This window comes from Eptatretus burgeri, chromosome 11 (genome assembly GCF_056783735.1).
Source record: "Eptatretus burgeri isolate ZD-2024b chromosome 11, Ebu_testis_v1, whole genome shotgun sequence".
NCBI classification, from domain to species: Eukaryota; Metazoa; Chordata; class Myxini; order Myxiniformes; family Myxinidae; genus Eptatretus; species Eptatretus burgeri.
In genome coordinates, this window is record NC_140971.1 from 62902586 (window position 1) to 62924370 (window position 21785).

A 21785-nucleotide genomic window follows, 5' to 3' on the forward strand; every position below is an offset into this window, starting at 1 on the left:
AGTAATGTTCAAAAGTTTGTTTTTGCCTCATACATCCAACATGGCTATGATTGCAACTAACTTCAAAGCTGCATCAAACTGGTTCACTTGAGACCGGCTTTTGATTCAATTCGAGGATAATCCTTTTGTTCCTCAACCCGAGACAATGCAATCAATACCCTGGGACTTATTCAACTCCAGCTCGAATAAATAAACCCCCAAAAAATAAAAAATGACGTTTACATTCTTTACTTGAGATTACACAACAATGACCCATTGCATCCGTCACTCGTATAGTTTCATACCATCTCATTTTTATGAGTTGAAAGGTGTTTTTGGGATGCACAAGCATTTACAAGATATGCTTAAAATGAAAACCATCATTGTGCAAATATTTTTGGAAAGTTGCTTCAATCAACCTGTCGTTTGTAAGTTGGTGTGAAGGTAAAATTATTGAAAAATGGGTGACGACTGAAAATAAATTGGTTTATCGTCAACACGGCATCCAAAAGCCGTTTCATCATCGTCATACAGGTTGCAGGTGCAACCTCTCAACAGCAGAGGGCGCTCGCTTTCAAGAAACTTCAGCTTTTTAGTGCAACTTTACAGTGGTCCGTGGAGGAGGCCAAAACTCCAAGACCTGAAGTCTGGGGACACGTTTTAAATAATCCTTGACCAAAAAAAACCCCAAAAACATTTCATGGATAAGTTGATCAAACATGCCAGAATGGACTGATATGTGATAGAGGAGCCTGCACAGGGTAATTTTGTCCAATGATTCCAATTAGCAAACACTGTAATTACAAAACGATCCTGTGGTTGGAACTACAGACGGTCACAGTGCATGGAACCCTCATTATGATTGAAAAGGGGCTTCTCAGACGATGATGCCGTGGTGCACACTTGAATCCTTTTGTGTTGAAGATACTCTGTCACTTCACCGATGGAGCTTCTGATGCCAAGAGTTTGATGAGCAGCAGCTTCTCAATTAAAGGTGACAAAAAATAGGCTTGTGCAATGCATTAAAATGGCCTCGTCTCAGAGTTTGTAAAACAACTCTGGGGAAGGCATTCTGATGTGAAAGTTCCACCAAATCAAAATTTGAACGAGTTTGAATGGTGTCCTTGTGCTTTTTAAAGTCTATATTTATTGGTATTCTCATGAAGTTTAAAGTGCAAAACCAGCTGCTTCTGTCCCAGTAAATAATCTCACCAATATTGCCAAGCATGCATGAACTCCAATGATCTCATGAACCATTTTCCCTGCAAACTGTTTTGAGGTGTTCCATTGTAAATGCAGACCTGCAAAGGTAAGCACCTCTTCAGATGAGGCATCCCAATATCATTCCTGGTAGGTGCCACTCAACAGGTTGAACTGTTTCGACAAGATGTGCAAAAAATAGTCTTCCAGCCAGAACCACGACCGCTTTGCAGATTCAAGGAACCATAGGAAAGATTCCACCATGAGCACATCATCCAAAATCACGAGTAATGGCGCTGAGAGTCACGGAAAGGACAGGCGTCACTGATGTCTCATCTCGGGGTTGAGTTTGTGAGCTGGTGTGAATTATATCAAACAATGAAAGATTATGCTTTGTGAACCATCACATTATGACGACGCCTACATTTAAAGATTATTTAGTTTTGGCAGGCATTTACTCACATGCATGAGATGGAGAACGAGCAGCGCTGGCCGTCTCGATAATTTAAAGATGGCTGAGGTGAGATGAATGTTATTGATGATACTCGACTTTGAAGGGCCACAGCCTTCAAAACATGGACCCTATGTTCAACCTTGCAGGTATAAAACTAAATCCTTGAAGTTAAATGCACAGCAGCACCTGTTTTCTAATTTAACCCAAAGTAATTTTGCATTCTGTGGCACTTTGCCCAAAAATGGAAGATAAACTGACAGTCTTCATGCTGTTGACCAAAAAATTGAAATGGAATAGGAAAACTGATCTGACCCGAGTTAAACCATAAAGAGAAACGTTTGTCCTAAGTATGAGCACTACCCTGGACTGAGCAGGAAGAGATTCGTGACAAATGTCCAAAACGTGAACGAAAATGTACACCATGTTTGAGGTAGTGCTTTATGTAAAAATGACCAGAAAACAGGACTGTGCACTATAGCCAACTTTAAGCAGCTGCATTAAAGTAATTTTAAAACTAAGAATATTATGTTCCAATAGTTGCTTGTTCTGAGAATCTAAGGATACTTACATGTATACTCGATTTTAAAAAGTTAGAGGAAATTAACTTCAATCAAAAAACTAGGTTCTTATTGATCCCACTCCTCCCCAACCCAATTTTCTTTTTTACTGCTTTGTTTATAGGACCAGGCCGTACAATTTTGACGAGGAAAAGACAATGGCTAAAGGCCACTTTATAATTCTAACTTTGTGCCGTGAAAGTTACTCGAAGTGAACCAGGATCCAGTCTGTGATCAAAAATATTTATTTGCCAAGTCAAGAAGACACAATTCATTTACACATAAGTATCAAAGCTTGCCATATCTCAACAAAAGCCAAGTGTATAAAGTTCAGGAAATGCAAGGTTTCTGAATATATCCAGAAGAAAAGATGTGATGTGGTGAAAAGTTTTTAATTTTTCAAGGCAAAATCGAATTGAACTTACCTTTTGACCAATATTCAACCTGACCAATATTGCAATTTAGTGGTGGGATTGAAAAGTAAATAGATAAAAATAACAGCAAAAACTAAAAGAACCAAGTTCTTTCAATGAAAATAATTCATTTTCCAACAAAGGAAGAAAATGAATTATTTTCATTTCAGATCTTTTCAGCCATATATTGTTTGCACTACAGAATGCATATACTATTCAGGATGACACAGCAGGAGGTCAAGAAAATCTCCTTGACAAGCCTGGCAAGTAGCTTCGAGGTCTCGGACTCCATCCGGATGAAACCTGGGCTGCCAAAAGGGGATGGGTAAAGGGAGAAAGAAAGAGAGGGAGAGACAGAGACAGAGACAGAGAGAGAGAGAGAGAGAGAGGCTGTGGATGGGATGCTGTCAAAATGGAGATGGATAATCCGTACCTGGGTTGTCGAAAGGCAGCAACTGTTCAGGAACAGGGTGCAGAGCAGGCAGAGGGATGAGGTACATGTCCTTGAGGGAACGAGAGGCGTTAGATATGACGCCATAACGCTGACGGCTGTTGAAGTAGGAGTACAGAGAGATGTATGCCACAGCTTCTTCGTCAGTGGCAGGATGGAAACGGATTATGCAAACCTCCTGTCATGCATAAAGATGGGCAGAAAAAAGGGGAGTAAAGGATTGAGGATCAGAGCAAATCACAAAGGGAATAAAGTTGCATCAAGTACAAGCTATGACTGGAGATCATGATTATGTTTTGATGATGTGCTTTTTATTGACCTTATGTTATGCCATTATGTTATGTATGTATGCCATTATGTTATGGCATACAATTATGTTATGACACGATTGTTGCAATAATATATGATTGTTGTGTTATGATACATGGTTGTGATGACATATGACTGTTGTAGTTCATGACTGTTACAACACATTATTGTTGTTATAATATATGCTTGTTGTGTTATGACATATGATTGTTGTGAGAAATGATTATTTTATGACATATGATTGTTGTTATGCCATGATTGTTATGACATATGATTGTTGTTATGACATATTGTTGTGTTATGACATATGATTGTGGTATGAAATATGATTGTGTTGTGTTATGACATATGATTGTGTGTTATGACATATGATTGTATTGTGTTATGACAAATGATTGTATTGTGTTATGACAAATGATTGTATTGTGTTATGACATAGGATTGTGTTATGACATATTATTGTGTTGTGTTATGATATATGATTGTGTTGTGTTGTGATATATGATTGTGATGACATGATTGTTGTGTTATAACATATGATTGTTATGATATATGAGATTGTTATGACATATGATTGTGTTATGACAAATTATTGTGTTGTGTTATGACATATGATTATCATATATGATTATGATAAATGACTGTTATGACAAATGATTGTTGTGACATATGATTGACATATGCTTGTTGTCATGACATGATTGTTGTGCTATGACATATGATTGTTGTTATGACATGATTGTTGTTATGACATATGATTGTGCTATGACATATGATTGTGTTGTGTTATGACATATGATTGTGTTGTATGATGACATATGATTTGGTTGTGTTATGATATGATTGTGAGGACATGATTGTTGTGTTATGACATATGATTGTTATGATATATGAGACTGTTATGACATCTGATTGTGTTATGACATATGATATATGACTGTTATGACATATGATTGTGTTGTATTAAGACATATGATTGTGTTGTTTGATATATGATTGTGATGACATGATTGTTGTGTTATAACATATGATTGTGTTATGACATGGTTGTTATGACATATGATTGTGTTGTGTTATGACATATGATTGTTATGTTATGACACATGATTATGTTATGACAAATGATTGTGTTGTGTTGTGAAACATGATTGTTGTTATGACATGATTGTTGTGTTATGACATGATTGTTGTATTATGACAGGATTGTTGTGTTTTGACAGGATTGTTGTGTTTTGACATATGATTGTTATGACAAATTGTGTTATGACATGTTGTTCTTCTTCTTTCGGCTGCTCCCGTTAGGGGTCGCCACAGCGGATCTGATCCGCATACTGATTTGGCACAGGTTTTACGCCGGATGCCCTTCCTGACGCAACCCTGGTCGCCTCTTACGACACAGGGATAGGGATTGGGTTTCACCATGATTCCGGGCTGCCCTACACCCTCTCATAGTGCGGCCCAGCACAGAGCTCCCTTCCTCAAGCGATCCTCCAACCCAAGTCTCTGAGTAGCTGGATTACAGGCGCACGCCACTACGCCCGGTTGATTGTGTTATGACATATGATTGTTGTTATGACATGATTGTGTTGTGTTGACATATGATTGTTGTTATGACATGAATGTGTTGTGTTATGACATATGATTGTTATGACATAATTGTGTTGTGTTATGACATGTAATTGTTGTTATGACATGATCGTGTTGTGTTAAGACATGATTTTGTGAAGACCCATGATTGTTATGACATGATTATGTAATGACACATGATTGTTGACTTATGATTGTTGTGTTATGACATAAGATTGTGTCATGTTAAGGTACGTTATGTTATGTCACGTTTTGTCGTCTCCCACCCCACATCCCGTAACCCAACCCCAAAAAGTTTTACCTTTTTATCCTTTTAAAACATTTTCAATCACCTTGGAGCCTGATGTTTTGAGCTTTCCAACATAATCCCACACCATCTTGGGCAAAATCCTTCCACCAATATGTATCGTGTCAGGAAGTTCCTGCATTCCAAAATAAAAACAAAATCAAGGGTTAAGGTGCAGAATTAAAAATTAAAATATGCAATCTATACAGATAATTCCCATATTTTGACTGAAAACATTCCGTATTAAAGAACGAAACCTTAAGACACTAAGAGGAAGGCATTTAGTTGTCAAGAAAAACAGATTTTATTTTGCCTGACATTCATCAGCAATCACTTGAGATTTAAATACAATCTAACAATCACTTCTTACTTCTTCAAGCAGGTCATTGGAAGAACACCAATATCATTTGAATCAGAAGTTGCTTCTTAATTCAGAGATGCTGACACAATAATTTTGCAAACTATGTATCTGAAAAGACCTCAGTGTGAAGAAATCGACAAATGGCACAGAAATACCTCTGTGCCTTTTGTTGGCTAATACCTGCATTGTCAAGTGCTTTGGTCACCAGGCTAGTAGTGTATAAATGAATAACATTTCGCATTAAAAAAAAAGTGAGATAAACGAAACCACGCACACAGAAGATCAAGAAGCAAGTGATCAATTTGCTGCAGGTGGAAGCAATTAAGGTTTGCGTTGTTTCAATCACACCAACTGTTGTAATGGGTTGCTATCCTGGCTATTGTCAACATCATCTGGATGTAGCTCTTTCTTCATGAGGTGTACTCGTTTGGTTGCTTGAAACTCGACTCATGGGTACAGGAGCAGCTGCATTGGAACTTTGCGAGTTTACCATATAGAAGATCCGTTTATATTATGTTCACAGTTTGAGGACAAAAACAAAACGTTCATCACCCCTTGATCACTGAAATGGACCAAACTTTGCTTACAATAATGATAGCATGTGATTGCAAGCAATTGTGAAGAGTATGAAAAAATTCTGAAAACGAATGGAGCTCCAGCATGTTCATTTGGAAAGAAAGGATGAATATCAAAAGTTTGCTCCAGAAATGTGTTTTATGTACTCCAAAGTTACTGGAATTTTTTTTCTAAATGTGACAGACTTATAAAGCTAAATATAAACTTTGATGGGAACGGAGAGATAGCCAGCAAAGTTGAAAGTTATCATCAATTTACAACAGAAAGAAAGTTCAAGTTGTGCTAATCATGCACGCTGAAATTGCCCAAAGGGCCATTTTCACATTGCAAATGCATAGTGACATTTATGGTCTCTTGGGACTCTCCTTTTTCTATATCGCCCTTCTCTTTTCATGTAGGCTCTTCCTGACACCTTTTCTTCTTTCCATCTTCCAAAACCCCCTCTTTCACCTTTTCCTTTTCTCACTTTAAACCACTTCATAATAGTTGCCATGAATCCAGCACCCAGTATTCAGGTGTGTACATCAAACCCCAATATATTTTCATTGCCAAGCCAACATCTAGTTATTACTGAGAGTTAAAAAGTGAAATGTCCTTGAAGATAAGGGGAGAAAACAAGATTAAAGGTAAAATGGTTTGGTTGAGGGGTAAGGGGGGTTGGGGGGGCAAGGGGAAAGAACAAAGAGATAGGGTGTACAGCTATAGCGGTTCAAGAAGGTGCCAGGCACAGGAATTTATGGTGTTAGAGCGGGTATACGTGCACAAACGAGTTAGTGAGATTTGAAGAATTCCTTCAGCAAATGATGAGTCTTATTCAATGACCGTCCAGATGATCAACTGGGAAATGTTCATCATTGAGGTTTTGACTGATCACAGAACCTCTTTGAATAGCAGGTCCAAAATCTTGGTTGTGTCTGAAGGACATCCAAGCAGAAAGAGTGCAATGGAGTTAACAGCAATATAAAAGACAGCTTCACAGTAGATCAATTACAACTATTTTAACAGCCCCTCAAAAATCCGATCTTCTTGTTGGGTCTCAAAAAATCCGATCTTCTTTGTAGCTTTTATCTCCAACACGAGCCTCGATGGCGTATACAAATATAAATAAAATAAAATAAATAAGAGGACACCCAGAGAAAGTTTTTGGCTCAAGTTTTTCACAAACTGCATGTCCAGGCTTCACATTCAACTGAGATGTGGCTGGAATTTTGTCAGGGTGTTGGCAATCTCACCGCCTCGACGCAAAATACACTGGAAATAGAATGTCCGCAAACTAATACAAGCAGACGGGACCACACAGACTCATGTCCATCTGAAGGATGGCAGAGTTTGTGATATCAAGCAGGAGACGAGGAAGCGGGGGACGAGGGGGGGACGAGGGTAGGAAGCAGGGGACAAGGGGGGGCGAGGATAGGAAGTGGGGGACGAGGGGGTGAGGAAGTGGAGCATGAGGACGAGAGGAGGTGGGGGATGAGGTGGAGAAGAAGTGGGGACTAGGGGAGAGGAAGCGGGGGATGAGGGGGGCGAGGAAGCGGGGGACTAAGGGGGAGGAAGCGGGGGATGAGAGGGGTGAGGAAGTGGAGCATGAAGGCGGGAGGAAGTGGGGGATGAGGGGGAGAAGAAGCGGGGAACTAGGGGGAAGAGGAAGCGGGGAACGAGGGGGAAGAGGAAGCGGGGAGAGGTAGTGGGGGACAAGGGGGAGAGGAAGCGGTGGACGAGGGGGTGAGAAAGCGGGGGACGAGGGGAGGGGGAGAGGAAGCGGGGAACGAGGGGGAAGAGGAAGCGGGGAACGAGGGGGAAGAGGAAGTGGGGAGAGGTAGTGGGGGACAAGGGGGAGAGTAACGGGGAAGAGCGGAGGCGGGGACGGGGGGAGGCAGGAAGCGTGGGACTAGGGGAGGAGGAAGCGGGGGACGAGGGGGTGAGGAAGTGGAGCATGAGGGCGAGAGGGAGTGGGGGATGAGGGGGGAAGCGGGGGACTTGGGGAGAGGAAGTGGGGGACTAGGGGGAGATGAAGCGGGGAATGAGGGGGTGAGAAAGCGGGGGACAAGGGGGTGAGAAAGTGGGGGACAAGGGGGTGAGAAAGCGGGGGACAAGGGGGTGAGAAAGCGGGGGACAAGGGGGAGAGTAAGCGGGGGACAAGGGGGAGAGTAAGCGGGGGACAAGGGGGAGAGTAAGCGGGGGACAAGGGGGAATCAGAAGCGGGTGAGAAAGAGAGGTTGTGTGGACAAGGGGGAGAGGAACTGGGGACGAGGGAGGAGAGGAAGTGGGGGACGAGGATAAGATGAAGTGGGGGATGAGGGGTAAGATGAAGCGGGAGACGAGGGGGAGAGGAAGCGGGGGGAGGAGAGGTGGTGGGGGCCAAGGGGGTGAGGAACGGGGGATGAGGGAGGAGAGGAAGCGGGGGACGAGGGTTAAGAAGAAGCGGGGGATGGTTGGGAGAGGACCAGGGAGAGAGGGAGCGGGGGGAGAGGGGTGAGGAAGCGGGGGATGAGGGGGGAGCTGAAGCGGGGACGAGAGGAGAGGAAGCGGGGAAGAGAGGGTGAGGAAGCGGGGAACAAGGAGTAGAGGAAGTGGAGGAAGAGGGGGAGAAGAAGCAGAGGATGAGAAGGAAGGGAAAGCAGGGAAGGAGGGAGGAGAGGAAATGGGGGACAAGGGGGTGAGGAAGCGGGGGACTATGGGGAGAGGAAGCGGGGACCATGGGGAGAGGAAGCGGGGACCATGGGGAGTGGAAGCGGGGAACGAGGGGGAGAGGAAGCGGGGGACGAGGGGGAGGGGTGAGGAAGCGGGGGACGAGGGGGAGAGGAGGCGGAAGAAGAGGGCAAGAGGAGGAGGAAGAAGAGGGCGAGAGGAAGCGGCGGACGAGAAGGAAGAGGAAGCAGGGACGAGGGGGAGAGGAAGCGGGGGACTTGGGGGAAAGGAAGCGGGGGACTAGGGGGAGAGGAAGCGGGGGACTAGGGGGAGAGGAAGCGGGGACTAGGGGGAGAGAAAGCGGGGATTGAGTGGGTGAGGGGCGGGAGAGGAAGTGGGGGATGAGGGGGAGAGGCAGCGGGGGAGGAGGGGGAGAGGCAGCGGGGGAGGAGGGGGGAGACGAAGCGGGGGATGAGGGGGGAGCTGAAGCGGGGGACGAGAGGAGAGGAAGCGGGGGAAGAGAGGGAGAGGAAGCGGGGAACAAGGAGTAAAGGAAGTGGAGGAAGAGGGGGAGAAGAAGCAGAGGATGAGAAGGAAGGGAAAGCAGGGAAGGAGGGAGGAGAGGAAATGAGGGACAAGGGGGGGTGAGGAAGCGGGGGACTATGGGGAGAGGAAGCGGGGACCATGGGGAGAGGAAGCGGGGGACCATGGGGAGTGGAAGCGGGGAACGAGGGGAGAGGAACCGGGGGACGAGGGAGAGGGGTGAGGAAGAGGGGGACGAGGGGGAGAGGAGGCGGAAGAAGAGGGCGAGAGGAGGAAGAAGAGGGCGAGAGGAAGCGGCGGACGAGAAGGAAGAGGAAGCAGGGACGAGGGGGAGAGGAAGCGGGAGACTTGGGGGAAAGGAAGCGGGGGACTAGGGGGAGAGGAAGCAGGGGACTAGGGGGAGAGGAAGCGGGGATCGAGTGGGTGAGGGGGCGGGGAACGAGCAGGAGAGGAAGTGGGGGATGAGGGGAGAGGAAGTGGGGGATGAGGGGGAGAGGCAGCGGGGAGGAGGGGGAGAGGCAGCGGGGGAGGAGGGGGAGACAAAGCGGGGAACGAGGGGGAGAGGAAGCGGGGGACTAGGGGAGAGGTAGCGGGGATGAGGCGGTGAGGAAGCGGGGAGGAGGTGGGAGAGGAAACAGGAGAAGAGGGAGAGGAAACGGGACACGAGGAGGGAGAGGAAGCGGGGGACAGGATCTGGGGATGATGGGACAGGAACCGGGGGACGAGGAGAGAGAGAGGCAGTGGATGAGGGGGAGAAGAAGTGGGGGACGAGGTGGAGAGGAAGCGGGGAGGAGGTGGGAGAGGAAGCGGGGAAGAGGTGGGAGAGGAAGCGGGGGACTAGGGGGAGAGGAAGCAGGGATAGAGTGGGTGAGGGGCGGGGAATGAGCGGGAGAGGAAGCGGGGGACGAGGGGGAGAGGAAGCGGGGGACGAGAGGGAGAGGAAGCAGGGGACGAGGGGAGAGGAAGCGGGGGACGAGGGGGAGAGGAAGCGGGGAGGAGGTGGGACTAGGAAGCGGGGGAAGAGGTGGGAGAGGAAGCGGGGGACGAGGGAGAGAGGAAGCGGGGGACGAGGGAGAGAGGAAGCGGGGACGAGGGAGAGAGGAAGCGGGGGTCGAAGGGGAGTGGAAGCAGGGGACTAGGTGGAGAGGAAGCGGGGATCAAGTGGGTGAGGGGCGGGGAACGAGCGGGAGAGGAAGCGGGGGATGAGGGGGAGAGGCAGCGGGGGACTAGGGGGAGAGGAAGGGGGGATAAGGCGGTGAGGAAGCGGGGGAGGAGGTGGGAGAGGAAACGGGACACGAGGAGGGAGAGGAAGCGGAGGACAGGATCTGGGGATGATGGGACAGGAACCGGGGGACGAGGGGAGAGAGGCAGTGGATGAGGGGGAGAGGAAGCGCATGATGATGGGGGAGAAGAAGCGGGGGACGAGGGGAACAGGATCTGGGGATGATGGGACAGGAACTGGGAGACGAGGAGGAGAGTCAGCGGGATACGATGGGGTGGAGGAAGCGGGAGATGATGGGGAAGAGGAAACGCGGGATGGGGAATAGGAAGCGGACTTTGGGCGATGGGCAAGAGGAAGCGGGGGGCAATGGGGAAGACGAGGCTGGGGACGAGGGGGAAGAGGAAGCGGGGAACGAGGGGGGAAGAGGAAGTGAGGGACGAGGGGGGAAGAGGAAGCGGGGGACGAGGGGTTAAGACGAAGCGGGGACGAGGGGAGAAGAGGAAGTGGGGGACGAGGAGGGGAAGAGGAAGCGGGGGCAGAGGGAGGAAGAGGAAGCGAGGAAAAAGGGGAAGAGGAAGTGGGGGACGAGGGGGGAAGAGGAAGCGGGGGACGAAACGGGAAGGGGAAGCAAGGGACGATGGGGAAGACGAAGCGGGGATGAGGGGGAAGACGAAGCGGGGGATGAGGGGGAAGACGAAGCGGGGGATGAGGGGGAAGACGAAGCAGGGGACGAGGGGGGAAAAGGAAGTGGGGGACGAGGGGGAAGAGGAAGCGGAGAACGAGGGGGACTGGGAAGCGGGGATGAGGGAGGAAGAGGGGAACAAGGGGGAAGAGGAAGCGGGGGACGAGGGGGGAGAGGAAGCGGGGGACGAGGGGGGAGAGGAAGTGGGGGACGAGGGGTAAGACGAAGCGGGGAACAAGGGGGATACAAAGTGGGTGACGAGGGAGGAGGAGAATGACAACAAGGAGGAAATGAAGAAGCGGATGAGGAGAAGAGGAAGCAGATGGGGATCAGAGGAAGCGGATGGAGAGCAGAAGAAACAGTTGGGGAACAGAGGAAGCAGATGGGGAACAGAGGAGGCAGATGCGGATAAAAGCAAGCGGATTGGGAGAAGAGCAAGCGGATGGGGAGAAAACCAAGCGGATGGGGAGAAGAGCAAGCAGATGGGGAGAAGAGCAAGCGGATGGGGAGAACACCGAGCTGGGGAGGAAAAGTCGAGGACAACAAGAAGTAGAAGTGGAAGTAGAGTAGGAGAGAAGGAAGTAGTTAAGGAGAGGAGGAAGTGGAGTAGAGTGAGGGGTGGATGGGAAGGAGGAGGGTGGGGGAGAGTTGGAAAAGGGGGAGGGGAGGAGGAGTGGGTGTGGGAGGACAGGAAGGAGGAAGACAGGAAGGAGGAAAACGGGGAGTACGACGGCGTGGAGGACGACGGCGTGGAGGACGACGGCGTGGAGGACGACGGCGTGGAGGACGACGGCGTGGAGGACGGCGGCGTGGAGGACGGCGGCGTGGAGGACGACGGCGTGGAGGACGACGGCGTGGAGGACGACGGCGTGGAGGACGACGGCGTGGAGGACGACGGCGTGGAGGACGACGGCGTGGAGGACGACGGCGTGGAGGACGACGGCGTGGAGGACGACGGCGTGGAGGACGACGGCGTGGAGGACGACGGCGTGGAGGACGACTGCGTGGAGGACGACTGCGTGGAGGACGACTGCGTGGAGGACGACGATGGCGTGGAGGACGGCGGGTCAATGGCGGGGAAGATGACAGTGAGGACGACGTTGGAGAGGCCGACGACGGGGAGGCGGAGTTTGGGGAAGAGGACAGTGGGGAAAAGACGAGTGGGAGGAGTACAGGGAGGAGGAGGAATAAGATGGGGAGGAGTATGATGATGAAGAGGAGGATGAAGAAGAGGATGATGGGGAGGAGGATGAGGAGGGGGGGTTGGGAGAATGGGGACAGGTATGAAGACGGGGACGACAACAGGGAAGAGGCAGTGGAGGATGATAAGAAGAAGCGGAGGATGATGAGAAGAAGCGGAGGATGATGAGAAGAAGTGGAGAATGATAAGAAGAAGCTGAGGATGATAAGAGGAAGTGGAGGATGATAAGAAGAAGCGGAGGATGATAAGAGGAAGCGGAGGATGATAAGAGGGAGCGGAGGATGACGAGGAAGCGGAGGATGACAAGAGGAAGCGGAGGATAAGAGGAAGCAGAGGATAATAGGAGGAAGGAAGGATAATAGGAGGAAGCAGAGGATAAAAGGAAGCAGAGAAGAGGAAATGAATAAGAGTCAGCAGAGAAGAGGAAGCAGAGAAGGAAAAGAGGAAGCACAGGAGGAGAAGACGAAGCAGAGTACAATGAGGAGAAGAGGCAGTGGAGGACAAGGAGAAGAGAGAGCAGAGGACAAGGAGGAGAAGAGGAAGGGAAGGAGAAGATGACAAAGTGCAGAAGAGGAAGTTGAAGAGAAAAGGAAGTGGAGGGGAGGAGGAGGAGAAGCAGTGAAGAAGAGGAAGTGGAAGCAGAGGAGGAGGAGGAGGAGCGGAAGCAGAACCAGGGCTTGTAGTACTAGTTAGAATTAGTGAGGGATAGTTGAAGGAAAAGTTTGACAAACAGTAGGAAGTTTAGAGGACAGTCAGAGAAGAGGAAGATCGGGCAGAGAAGAGGATGAGGAGAGGCAGAAAGAATGCAGTGGCTTTACCACGAAGAGAAAAAAGCTCCTTAACAGGAGACACATCACCAAAATTAGCAATCAATTTTAAAGAGATCTGGCTAATTCCTTCAACATATTGAGTGCCTGATTGATTGACCATCTGGATGATCAGATAAGAGATACAGAGATAGAGAATTTTTAAAAAAATATTTTAAAGTATCTACGGTTCATGTTTCTGGATGAGTGTGCACATGTTCGCCATAAGCAGGACAATGACGTATACATCATTGTATTTTTATGTCGTCAACTGGAGATTAGGAGACCATGAACAATCCATCCATGATATTTAATGCAATATTTGAACCTGAGTTCACAGCATCATGAAACAACACCAAATAGCCCAACCTATGCAGACAGTGGTGCACGTGTGATGCTATTGATGCATAGGGAAGAAATTCTGATCTTGGCCAGAATATGAAAAGCCCCAGGCATGAGTTCAGTTGAGTGAAAAGTAATGGGTCTTCTCGTCCTTGTAAAGATGTCACCACCTGTATGCTGAAAGCACCAGAAACCTCCAGCATGAACACCAGCAAAAGAGGGTAACCTTCTCACCTCCGCCACACTGGTCATGGAGCCCGACACAGGATATGCCTTCATCACCACCTTGGCGACGCCGTGCATGTTGACAAACCCCTTCCACAAACTCTCCAAGTGTGACAAAGCCTGCAGCTCAATTTCTTGGCTAGAAATGACATAAAAAAGCGAGCACACAAATGCCCACATTAAAACGACGATACCGGTTTACATACGCCATGGATAAGAATTGGGGGGGTAAGAGAAGCTCGAGAGTCGCAATTCGCAACAGTGCAACAATTTCTGGATTAGACGAATTGTCAAGTTTTGTGCTGAGAAAAACAGCTTTCTATCGAGAAAAAGAGGCATACAAAACTTCCTTAGTGGAGAAAGAATTTGGTTCCCGACGAAGGCCTTCCTGCAGCACAAACGACGAGCTGAACTAATTCTCTCGTTGAAAAATTCCGAAAAAAAAAGACAACAATCGGCATTTCATTTCTCGCAAAGCAACAAACAATCCCAAGCTAACTGGAACAAATTCGATGTTGCAAAGAGGTAAAGTGTGCTGCATTCAAGTCACATTGGTTTAAAGGCAGAAGGGTGGGGTGTGGGAGGAAACCACAGCAAAAAACATCAAGCGTAACTGGCGAATGAGTTGTCCACACAGTTCAAAATGCCCTGTCGAGTAGCAAAATCTTTCCTTAGAAATGTTCATTTAAAAAAAAATAATAATAAAAAAAATCAAGCAAATTTAAGGTAAAAATTCACAAGCTTCAAATTCAAGATGGAAAAGACAGCTGAATAAAGCACGTGTGAGTAAAACCTCTCTAAAAAAGATTTCTGGACTGTATTATGTATGCACTCTATCAATCAAGGATTCCTGTAAGCACATCTATACGCAATCTTTTTATCCACACATAACGTGCAAGAAAACAAAACCTGTACAAGGCCCTGGCAAATAAAAACAACAAACATTTCTGGCAGCAAAATTGTGCAAAATCTCCCCCACCCTCCCCCTCACAGCAAGCAGCACCTCACAACAGGTACAGAGATGACTGAAGGCTTTGTGTCTGCTTTGAATTCTGCTTCCTCCTCTTTTTTCTTCTTCTTTTTCTTCTTCTTTTCTTCTTCCTCATCCTGCTCCAAGCCAAACCTAGAACTTGCCACTGGGCTGGCAGTCAGTACGGGTTGCTGTGGTGAAAGTGAGGTGAAGACCGGTTGCCCAGGTGAATGTGTCACATGAGCAGCAGGCATTTCGGTCATGAAATCGAGCGATGGCGACTGAGGCACCATCATCGGGTGTAGAATAAAACTCGACGGCTCTGTTGCACCAATGGTGGTGGGTGGCTTCGGTGGAGCTGGCTCAGCTGATGAAGGTAAAGCTGCAGCAGCTTGGGAAGCATAGCGCTCAAGTCTGGGATCAGCTCTTGTCCGTTCTACACTTGATACTGGACGTAGTGCTTGCACAGGGGGTGTAACAGAAAATGGGGCAGAGATTGAAACTGGTGTTGGGGCCGGGGCCGGGGTCGGTGGAAGAGGTGCGGGAGGGGGTGGCATGAGAGTCGTGTCAGATTTCTTTGTAAAGGAGCCACTTGCTGCAGAGCTTGAAGAGGATGCTGGCTTGGCTTTCTTTGCAGGAGGTGGATCCTCACTAGCAATCACCATCCGACCTGTGGGATGACAGTCTCAATAAATGGTGATAATTTAGATAATATGACCACAAAATTGTAATCATAAAATGGCACATTATATTATCTACAGTAGAAAAATACAAAAAAAAATTCCACTTTCGGTGATCACGGGGACCGATAAGTAAGAGCCAAGTTCACAAAACACGCCTTTCCGTTTACTTAAATGAGAAAGGATAACTATAACGGATGGTGCAGTTAGGAAACGAATACTTTTAGCCAGTCAGAAAAAGGTATTCATCCGAAGAGGCGATGGGGATGGGAAGAAAGATAAATAAGGTGGTGGTACCCAAAACCATTCAGCAGGATTAAGCAGTGTTCATTTATTTGAACAGATTTCTTCATGCAGGACTGAAACCAAACAAAACATGTGCAACACTTTTGGTTTAATATATGTGCTGCATGGAATTACAACGTTCAAGTGTCGATAACGAACACAAACTAGAACATGGCACTCGGTTGAGCGCATACCTGCGCCAAGCTGAACAGTTTACATTTTGCATCCCATTGATAGACCGGATCTGGATCTGCACCTGAACCAAAATCTAATCCGCTTGTTCTGAAAACCTAACCTACTCATCCACCACGTTTTGTCATAAATATAATTCATCCATAACTTTTTGAGATATCGTGCCAGATATCGTTTTTGGCACCATCTCTCAATGGTGAAGAATCACTTTAAAAAAAATTTAAATTCCCGTATCTGGATCCAGATTTGGACTTTAACCAAAATCGAATCAATTAGTGCTCGTCATACACCCTTTTGAGATATCCTGCTTACAGACAGATAGACAGACAAACAGGGGTGAAAACATAACCTACATCCACCTTCGGTGGCAGAGGTAACAGGCTGTCGAACATGTCGGGAAATGAATGGAACATTACACAGGTTATGCTACTGGTCACAGGATGGTGTAAATAAATAAATAACGTAACCAACAAAAATCAAACTCGTCACCAACGAGGAACTGTATAAAACACACACCATCTTTTTTGGTATTTCAAAACTTGTTCAGTGATGTAAAGTGTGCAGATCAAGACAGGGATGAATAATACAAATAACATGATGAATTTATGCTTCTGATGAACATCGAGTGTGCACGGAATCTGGAATTTCCCTTGATTTTGCGAAACTTTGTGAAGATAACAACAAAAGTGAAAAAAAACCCATTAAATATATTCCTTTCTTTGAGGGAAGGGGAAAAAATTTCAACACAACCAATCCCAAAATGATGCAGACAACCAATCAGCATAATTACTCAAACCAATAGACAGAGCCAAATAATCTTTCTGAAAAGCAATTAATCCCAAAGGAAATGAGAAATAAATAATTAGAGAGCTTGATTTTCATCAGCAGATAAGCTTTTGGAAAAAACAAAACAAAACTAGAATGGCACTCTTCGACGTTGTGACATCAACCGATATGTCTCCATCCACATTATTATAATACTTGTATACAATGTTTGATTTAAATCTCTTCAGCTGTTCTCAAGTATCACATCTTTACCTGACATGACCTCTGACATCTTGATGCCAAAATCTAATCAGTTCACCTTTACATCATTTTACATACTTGTATCAAGTTTAGTAAAAATACAATCACCGGTTCACAAGTTAGCGCGGTAATAGAATTTTTACCGAACATGACCTCTGACCTTTGACCTCTTGACTCCAAAAGCCAATAAGTTCATCTTTGCATCATTATACATACTTGTACCAAGTTTGACTTGGTTCCCTTCAGCTGTTTTTAAGTTATCGCGGTAACGAAAACTAATTACGGACAGGCGGACAGACGGACAGATAACCAGAAAACATAATGCCTCTGGCGAACTCATCGACGGAGGCATAAAAAATAAAACAAAACTTGATGTGAATCATGTTAACTTTGAGAAAATAAATGATTCACGTTTTGTCTCCAAAATCATTTGGCCAGGTTTGTCGACCAGAGGATGTTTTATGGAGGATACACTGTTGTGTCAAACTGCTATCCCACTGTTAGTTCGTACCTCTCCCCTCCCACCCTCCAATCAACAGCCTCACAATTGTTTTATTTCTGATTTCAATGTTGCTTTAAAGAAACATTTCCAAGATAGAAGTTGGATTTAAAGGAAATCAAATATATCTTAGGTTACGTGCTTGGGAAGATCTCAAAATTTGGGCAAAGTACTAGTCCATGTGCAAATTCTGAGTCGTAGTGTTACAAATATGGAAGTCTTGTGCACACAAACAGACAGCAGTCCCCGTAGCTTAGTTATTTCGATAAGTATGTGTTTATAGTTAGAGTCCCATCCTTCTGTCTAATGGGAATTTCGTGTGTGCGCTGTGAGTTATTTTATAGTTAGGTTTATTACAACAACAACAACAACAACAACAACAACGGCACCGTCCCTGACTCAACCCGGTTGCCATTGTTGACGTGTTTTTGGCTGAAGGCGTGGGTGAAGCCTCCATCTCCTCAGATCGAGGCTCCGCTCCAAGGAAGGGCATGGGACGTTTCCTCCAGCCAATGAGCGAAGGGCGAGCATCGCATGCATGCCCCAGCCAATGGGAGGCGAGCGTGCCGAAAGCTACTACGGTGTCTCGTCCAATCAGGAGGCGAGTGGCAAGAAAAGAAACCGCTCCGACCTCAAGAGAGTAGAGGAGTGATCGTGGCGACTGCTTTGTCTGCGGTCTTGGTGGCGATTGGCTTCGTCTGCGGTCTTGGTGGCGATTGGCTTCATCTGCGGTCTTGGTGGTGATTGGCTTTGTCTGCGGTCTTGTTGGCGATTGTCTTCGTCTGCGGTCTTCGTGGGCCGTGGACTTCAGGTCGTGGGTTCGAGTCCCACCGTGGTCGTTTGGAGTCGGTGTGACCGCACGAGGCGGGAAGGTACCGCGGGCCGGCTCTACCGAATAAAGACCCGTTTATTCGGTATAAAGGTCCAGTTGTGTGTGTGTGTGTGTGTGTGTGTGTGTGTGTGTGTGTGTGTGTGTGTGTGTGTGTGTGTGTGTGTGTGATGCCATCCTGTAAGTAGAAACTGTCTAAGTGCCCTGTGTTAATTGTACATTACATTTTCATATTCGGATAACTCAGCTCTTTGTGTGCTCCCCTTCCCCCTAATAAATAAACCCGTTAAATGTACCAGCTTGTTTTCTGTGCTTTCTCCCATTGACCCAGCATGGTGCGTATTGAGAATTAGTAAGGCCATTGGTGCCGTAAGTTGTCATTGGGACCGGCGCGGCTCTGGTAACTCCGCTCGGTTACGTCGGATCCGAGTCGGTACCTGCGACTCGGTTCGGACAGAGTCGGCCGAGGGTGTGGTTTCCCCGGTAGTTAGACGGCGTGGGTACTTAGGTAAATTGGAATTAGACAAGTGGACCCTACCTCACGCCGTCAAAATATTGGCGACCACGGTTCTCTAAGTGACCCGTGACCTTTCGGAGTTGTCCGAGAGTCACGACCTAAATTCCGGGTGTTCGGTGGAAGACGGCTCTACTGCTCCACCTAGTAGTCGGTTATCGCCACCGAACCCCGGCCCACAACAGTCGAACATCCAAGCCTCATTTTGGGTTCTCCTTGGGAGAAAAAGCATGAATTTGCATTCAAAGCTTCATGTCAACTAGACTGCCAGGTGGGAATGGAAGAAGCAAAAATTAGGCAGATATAGAGATGAAGTAAAGAAAAAAAAACAAAATCGAAATGTGCAAAAAATAAATGAAAATATTTTTCTGAAATTGTTAATTCAGGTAAGTCACCTTCAACCCAACAACGATTAATAGAATCGTGGCATCATTGGGGCAAAACATGATAAAAAGGACAACATATATCCTATAAATGGGAGAAGTCTGGCACAAATCCAAGTTTGCACCAATAGAGTTGAGGCACATGCAAAACAAACAAACAAACAAGAAAGATGCGCTCAGCATGATACTTGCGAAATGCAAATAAACAAAATACTTCCAGGTTTTGATTGGTGAACCAATTCAGTGACACAATATGCAAATTCTGCTCCACTTTGTGGAGTACCCAGCCTCTGGGTCGGTGGATATTGCACATTACTTACTGAAAAAAAGTATAGTCTGTATATTACAAGAAGATTGTATATTGCATGATTGTGTGATGTGTGGCTAAAGGGGTCTCACAAGTCTAACAGATCAAGGGGTGTAAATGTCAAAAGAGTTAAAGTGCCCGTTTTTCATCGTGCGGCCCGGGAGCCACTGGCGGCCCCTGGTGGCCTAAAGTGCGACTCTGATGCACGACCGATAATGCAAAAATGTGAAAAAACCCTATCATAATCCACCATAAATGCTATCAAATTGACCCAATGATTTCAAATGAGTGTTCCAATGCGAAGCATAAAAGTAACATCACCACATCAGTGGATGGCAGTGTACAAACAATTATGCATGCAGGCCAGTAACCAAAACAACAACAAAAAAGTATGTAGAGATGGGGCCTAATCGCAGCCATTTTGGAGTCCTGCAGGCGTTGTGGCGGCTATCACACTGATGTCTTATCGGCAAAATTGACCCCCTTCTAAAAATAGTGAGGATCACTGGTCTAAGTGGTCCAAAGGATCCATAAATGGTCTTAAGGCAACTGAAGGTCAAAGAGGTCTAAAGGATATTTTCAAATAGTATTTGGGGTCTGAAGGGTCGAAGGATTCTAAAGTGTCTAAAGAGGATATGATGGGACTGAAGGTATAAGGGTCAAGGGGCGTAAAATGACTGAAAGAGATCTTAAGGGTTTAAAGGCTCAAGGTGTCTAAGTGGTGGAAGAGGGTTTAAAGGGTCTTAAAAAGTCAAAAGGGTATAAAAGGTATAAAATACTCTCAAGGGGTCTAAAAGTTGAAATGTCTAAAGGGTATGTTCCAACAGTAGTTGCAGGTCTAAAGGGTCGAAGGGGTTTAAGGAGTCTAAAATATCTAAAGAGGGTTTAATAATTTTTAGTTTAAGGGTCGAAAAGTCAAGGGGTCAAATGTGTGGATAGGTCTTCAGGAGTCTAAGGGGTCAAAAGGGTCTGAAAAAGTTTTAAGGGTTGGGGAGAGGGGGAAAGATGGGGTGAAAACGTCAGCGGGGAGTCGGAGCAAAATCATGGGCGGGGGAGAGGGGATGGAAGAAACAGCGTGGGGGAAGGCAAAAATGGGTGGGAGGAGTGAAAAATGAAGGGGTGGGAGGGTGGGGTGAAAACGCTGGTGGGGGTGAGAAGGTGGGGTAAAAACACTGGTGGAGATGGGAGGGTGGGGTGAAAACGCTGATGGATGGGGCAGGGCCTGGTGAAAATGCTGGTGTGGGTCGAAGGGCAGGGTGAAAACACCGGTCAGGGTGAGAAGGCGGGGCAAAAACGCCTGTGGGGGTTGAAAACGATGGTGGGGGTGGTAGGGTAGGGTGAGAACACTGGTGGGGAGAAGACGTTGATGGGAATGTTTGGATGGGGCAAAATGCCTGTTGGGGGAGGGTGGGTTGAAGTGAAAATGCCAGCGAGTGATAGGGTGGTGTGAAAACACAGGCGGGGGAGGGCGAAAACACCGTTCGGGTGAGGGGGTGAAAAGGCCTGTCTAGGAGGGGGTGGGTGGGGCACTGCTGGTGAGGAAGGGGAAGACAACAACGCCAGTTGCGAGGGAGGGGAGTGGTGAGAGGAAAATGCTGGCAGATGTTTGATGATAGAAAAATGTTGAGTAAGGGAACTGTTTTTAGCTTATCTGGAATTTAAATTCCAGATAAGGTATTGTCATGCCCACCGTCCGTCTCCTATTTCAACTTTTCCGAGCAAACCACAGGGCTGATCCGGCTGAAATTTGGCAGCAACGTTCCTCTCCTGACTGGGAACAGGCATTGCAAAGCTTGTTCCAGTCAAATGACTTTGAGTTGGGCAAAATGGCTGACTTAGTAAATTTCTTCAAAAATCTTCTCCAGACACACCAGTCAGAATGCTACCAAATTTTGGTTGCAACATTATGCCAGGGTAGGCATGTTAATGAAATTGCGGAAGTCTGCCCACAATGTGACTGGAAGTGTGCCAAAATGGTGGAATTCATAAATGTTTGGGAAAAAGATCACCTAAATGCCTTCAAAAACCTTCCTCTCTAGACCCACCAGTCAGAATGCTACCAAATTTGGGTTACATCAGGCCAGGGCCGAGATAAGCTACAGATCCAGTGGTCCTATTTTTTGTATGCATTGTTGAGGCTCGACTGAGATATATGGTTTGCCCAAGAAAGATCATGGCTGAAAATTTGGCAAAAAGTCTGAGTGACTGAACTTCAAGAGGATTGCGAAGAAATTAGATGGGAAGGTTTGCCAGACGGTCCTTTTAGAGAGAGTGTGAG

General features: G+C 46.8%; 2 protein-coding genes across 5 annotated transcripts in view; both read right to left on the reverse strand.

Annotated features, from left to right (window-relative positions):
- Positions 1-21785, reverse strand: part of LOC147017223 (uncharacterized) — a 284769-nt gene that overhangs the window by 37429 nt on the left and 225555 nt on the right. For all 4 annotated transcript variants that reach the window (XM_085846675.1, XM_085846676.1, XM_085846673.1 and 1 more), the window contains 4 exons: positions 14826-15462; positions 13832-13961; positions 5283-5372; positions 3037-3232 (listed from right to left, as the gene is read on the reverse strand). In XM_085846675.1, coding sequence (XP_085702801.1) covers positions 3037-3232; positions 5283-5372; positions 13832-13961; positions 14826-15462 — 1053 coding nt within the window. The remainder of the gene's footprint in view (positions 1-3036; positions 3233-5282; positions 5373-13831; positions 13962-14825; positions 15463-21785) is intronic.
- On the reverse strand, positions 6988-13187 carry LOC147017224 (uncharacterized; the record flags this gene model as incomplete). The annotated part of the gene is made up of 2 exons (XM_085847712.1): positions 6988-7087; positions 11215-13187. Coding segments are annotated over 2 exons (2073 nt in total), but the record flags the coding sequence as incomplete, so codon positions are not given.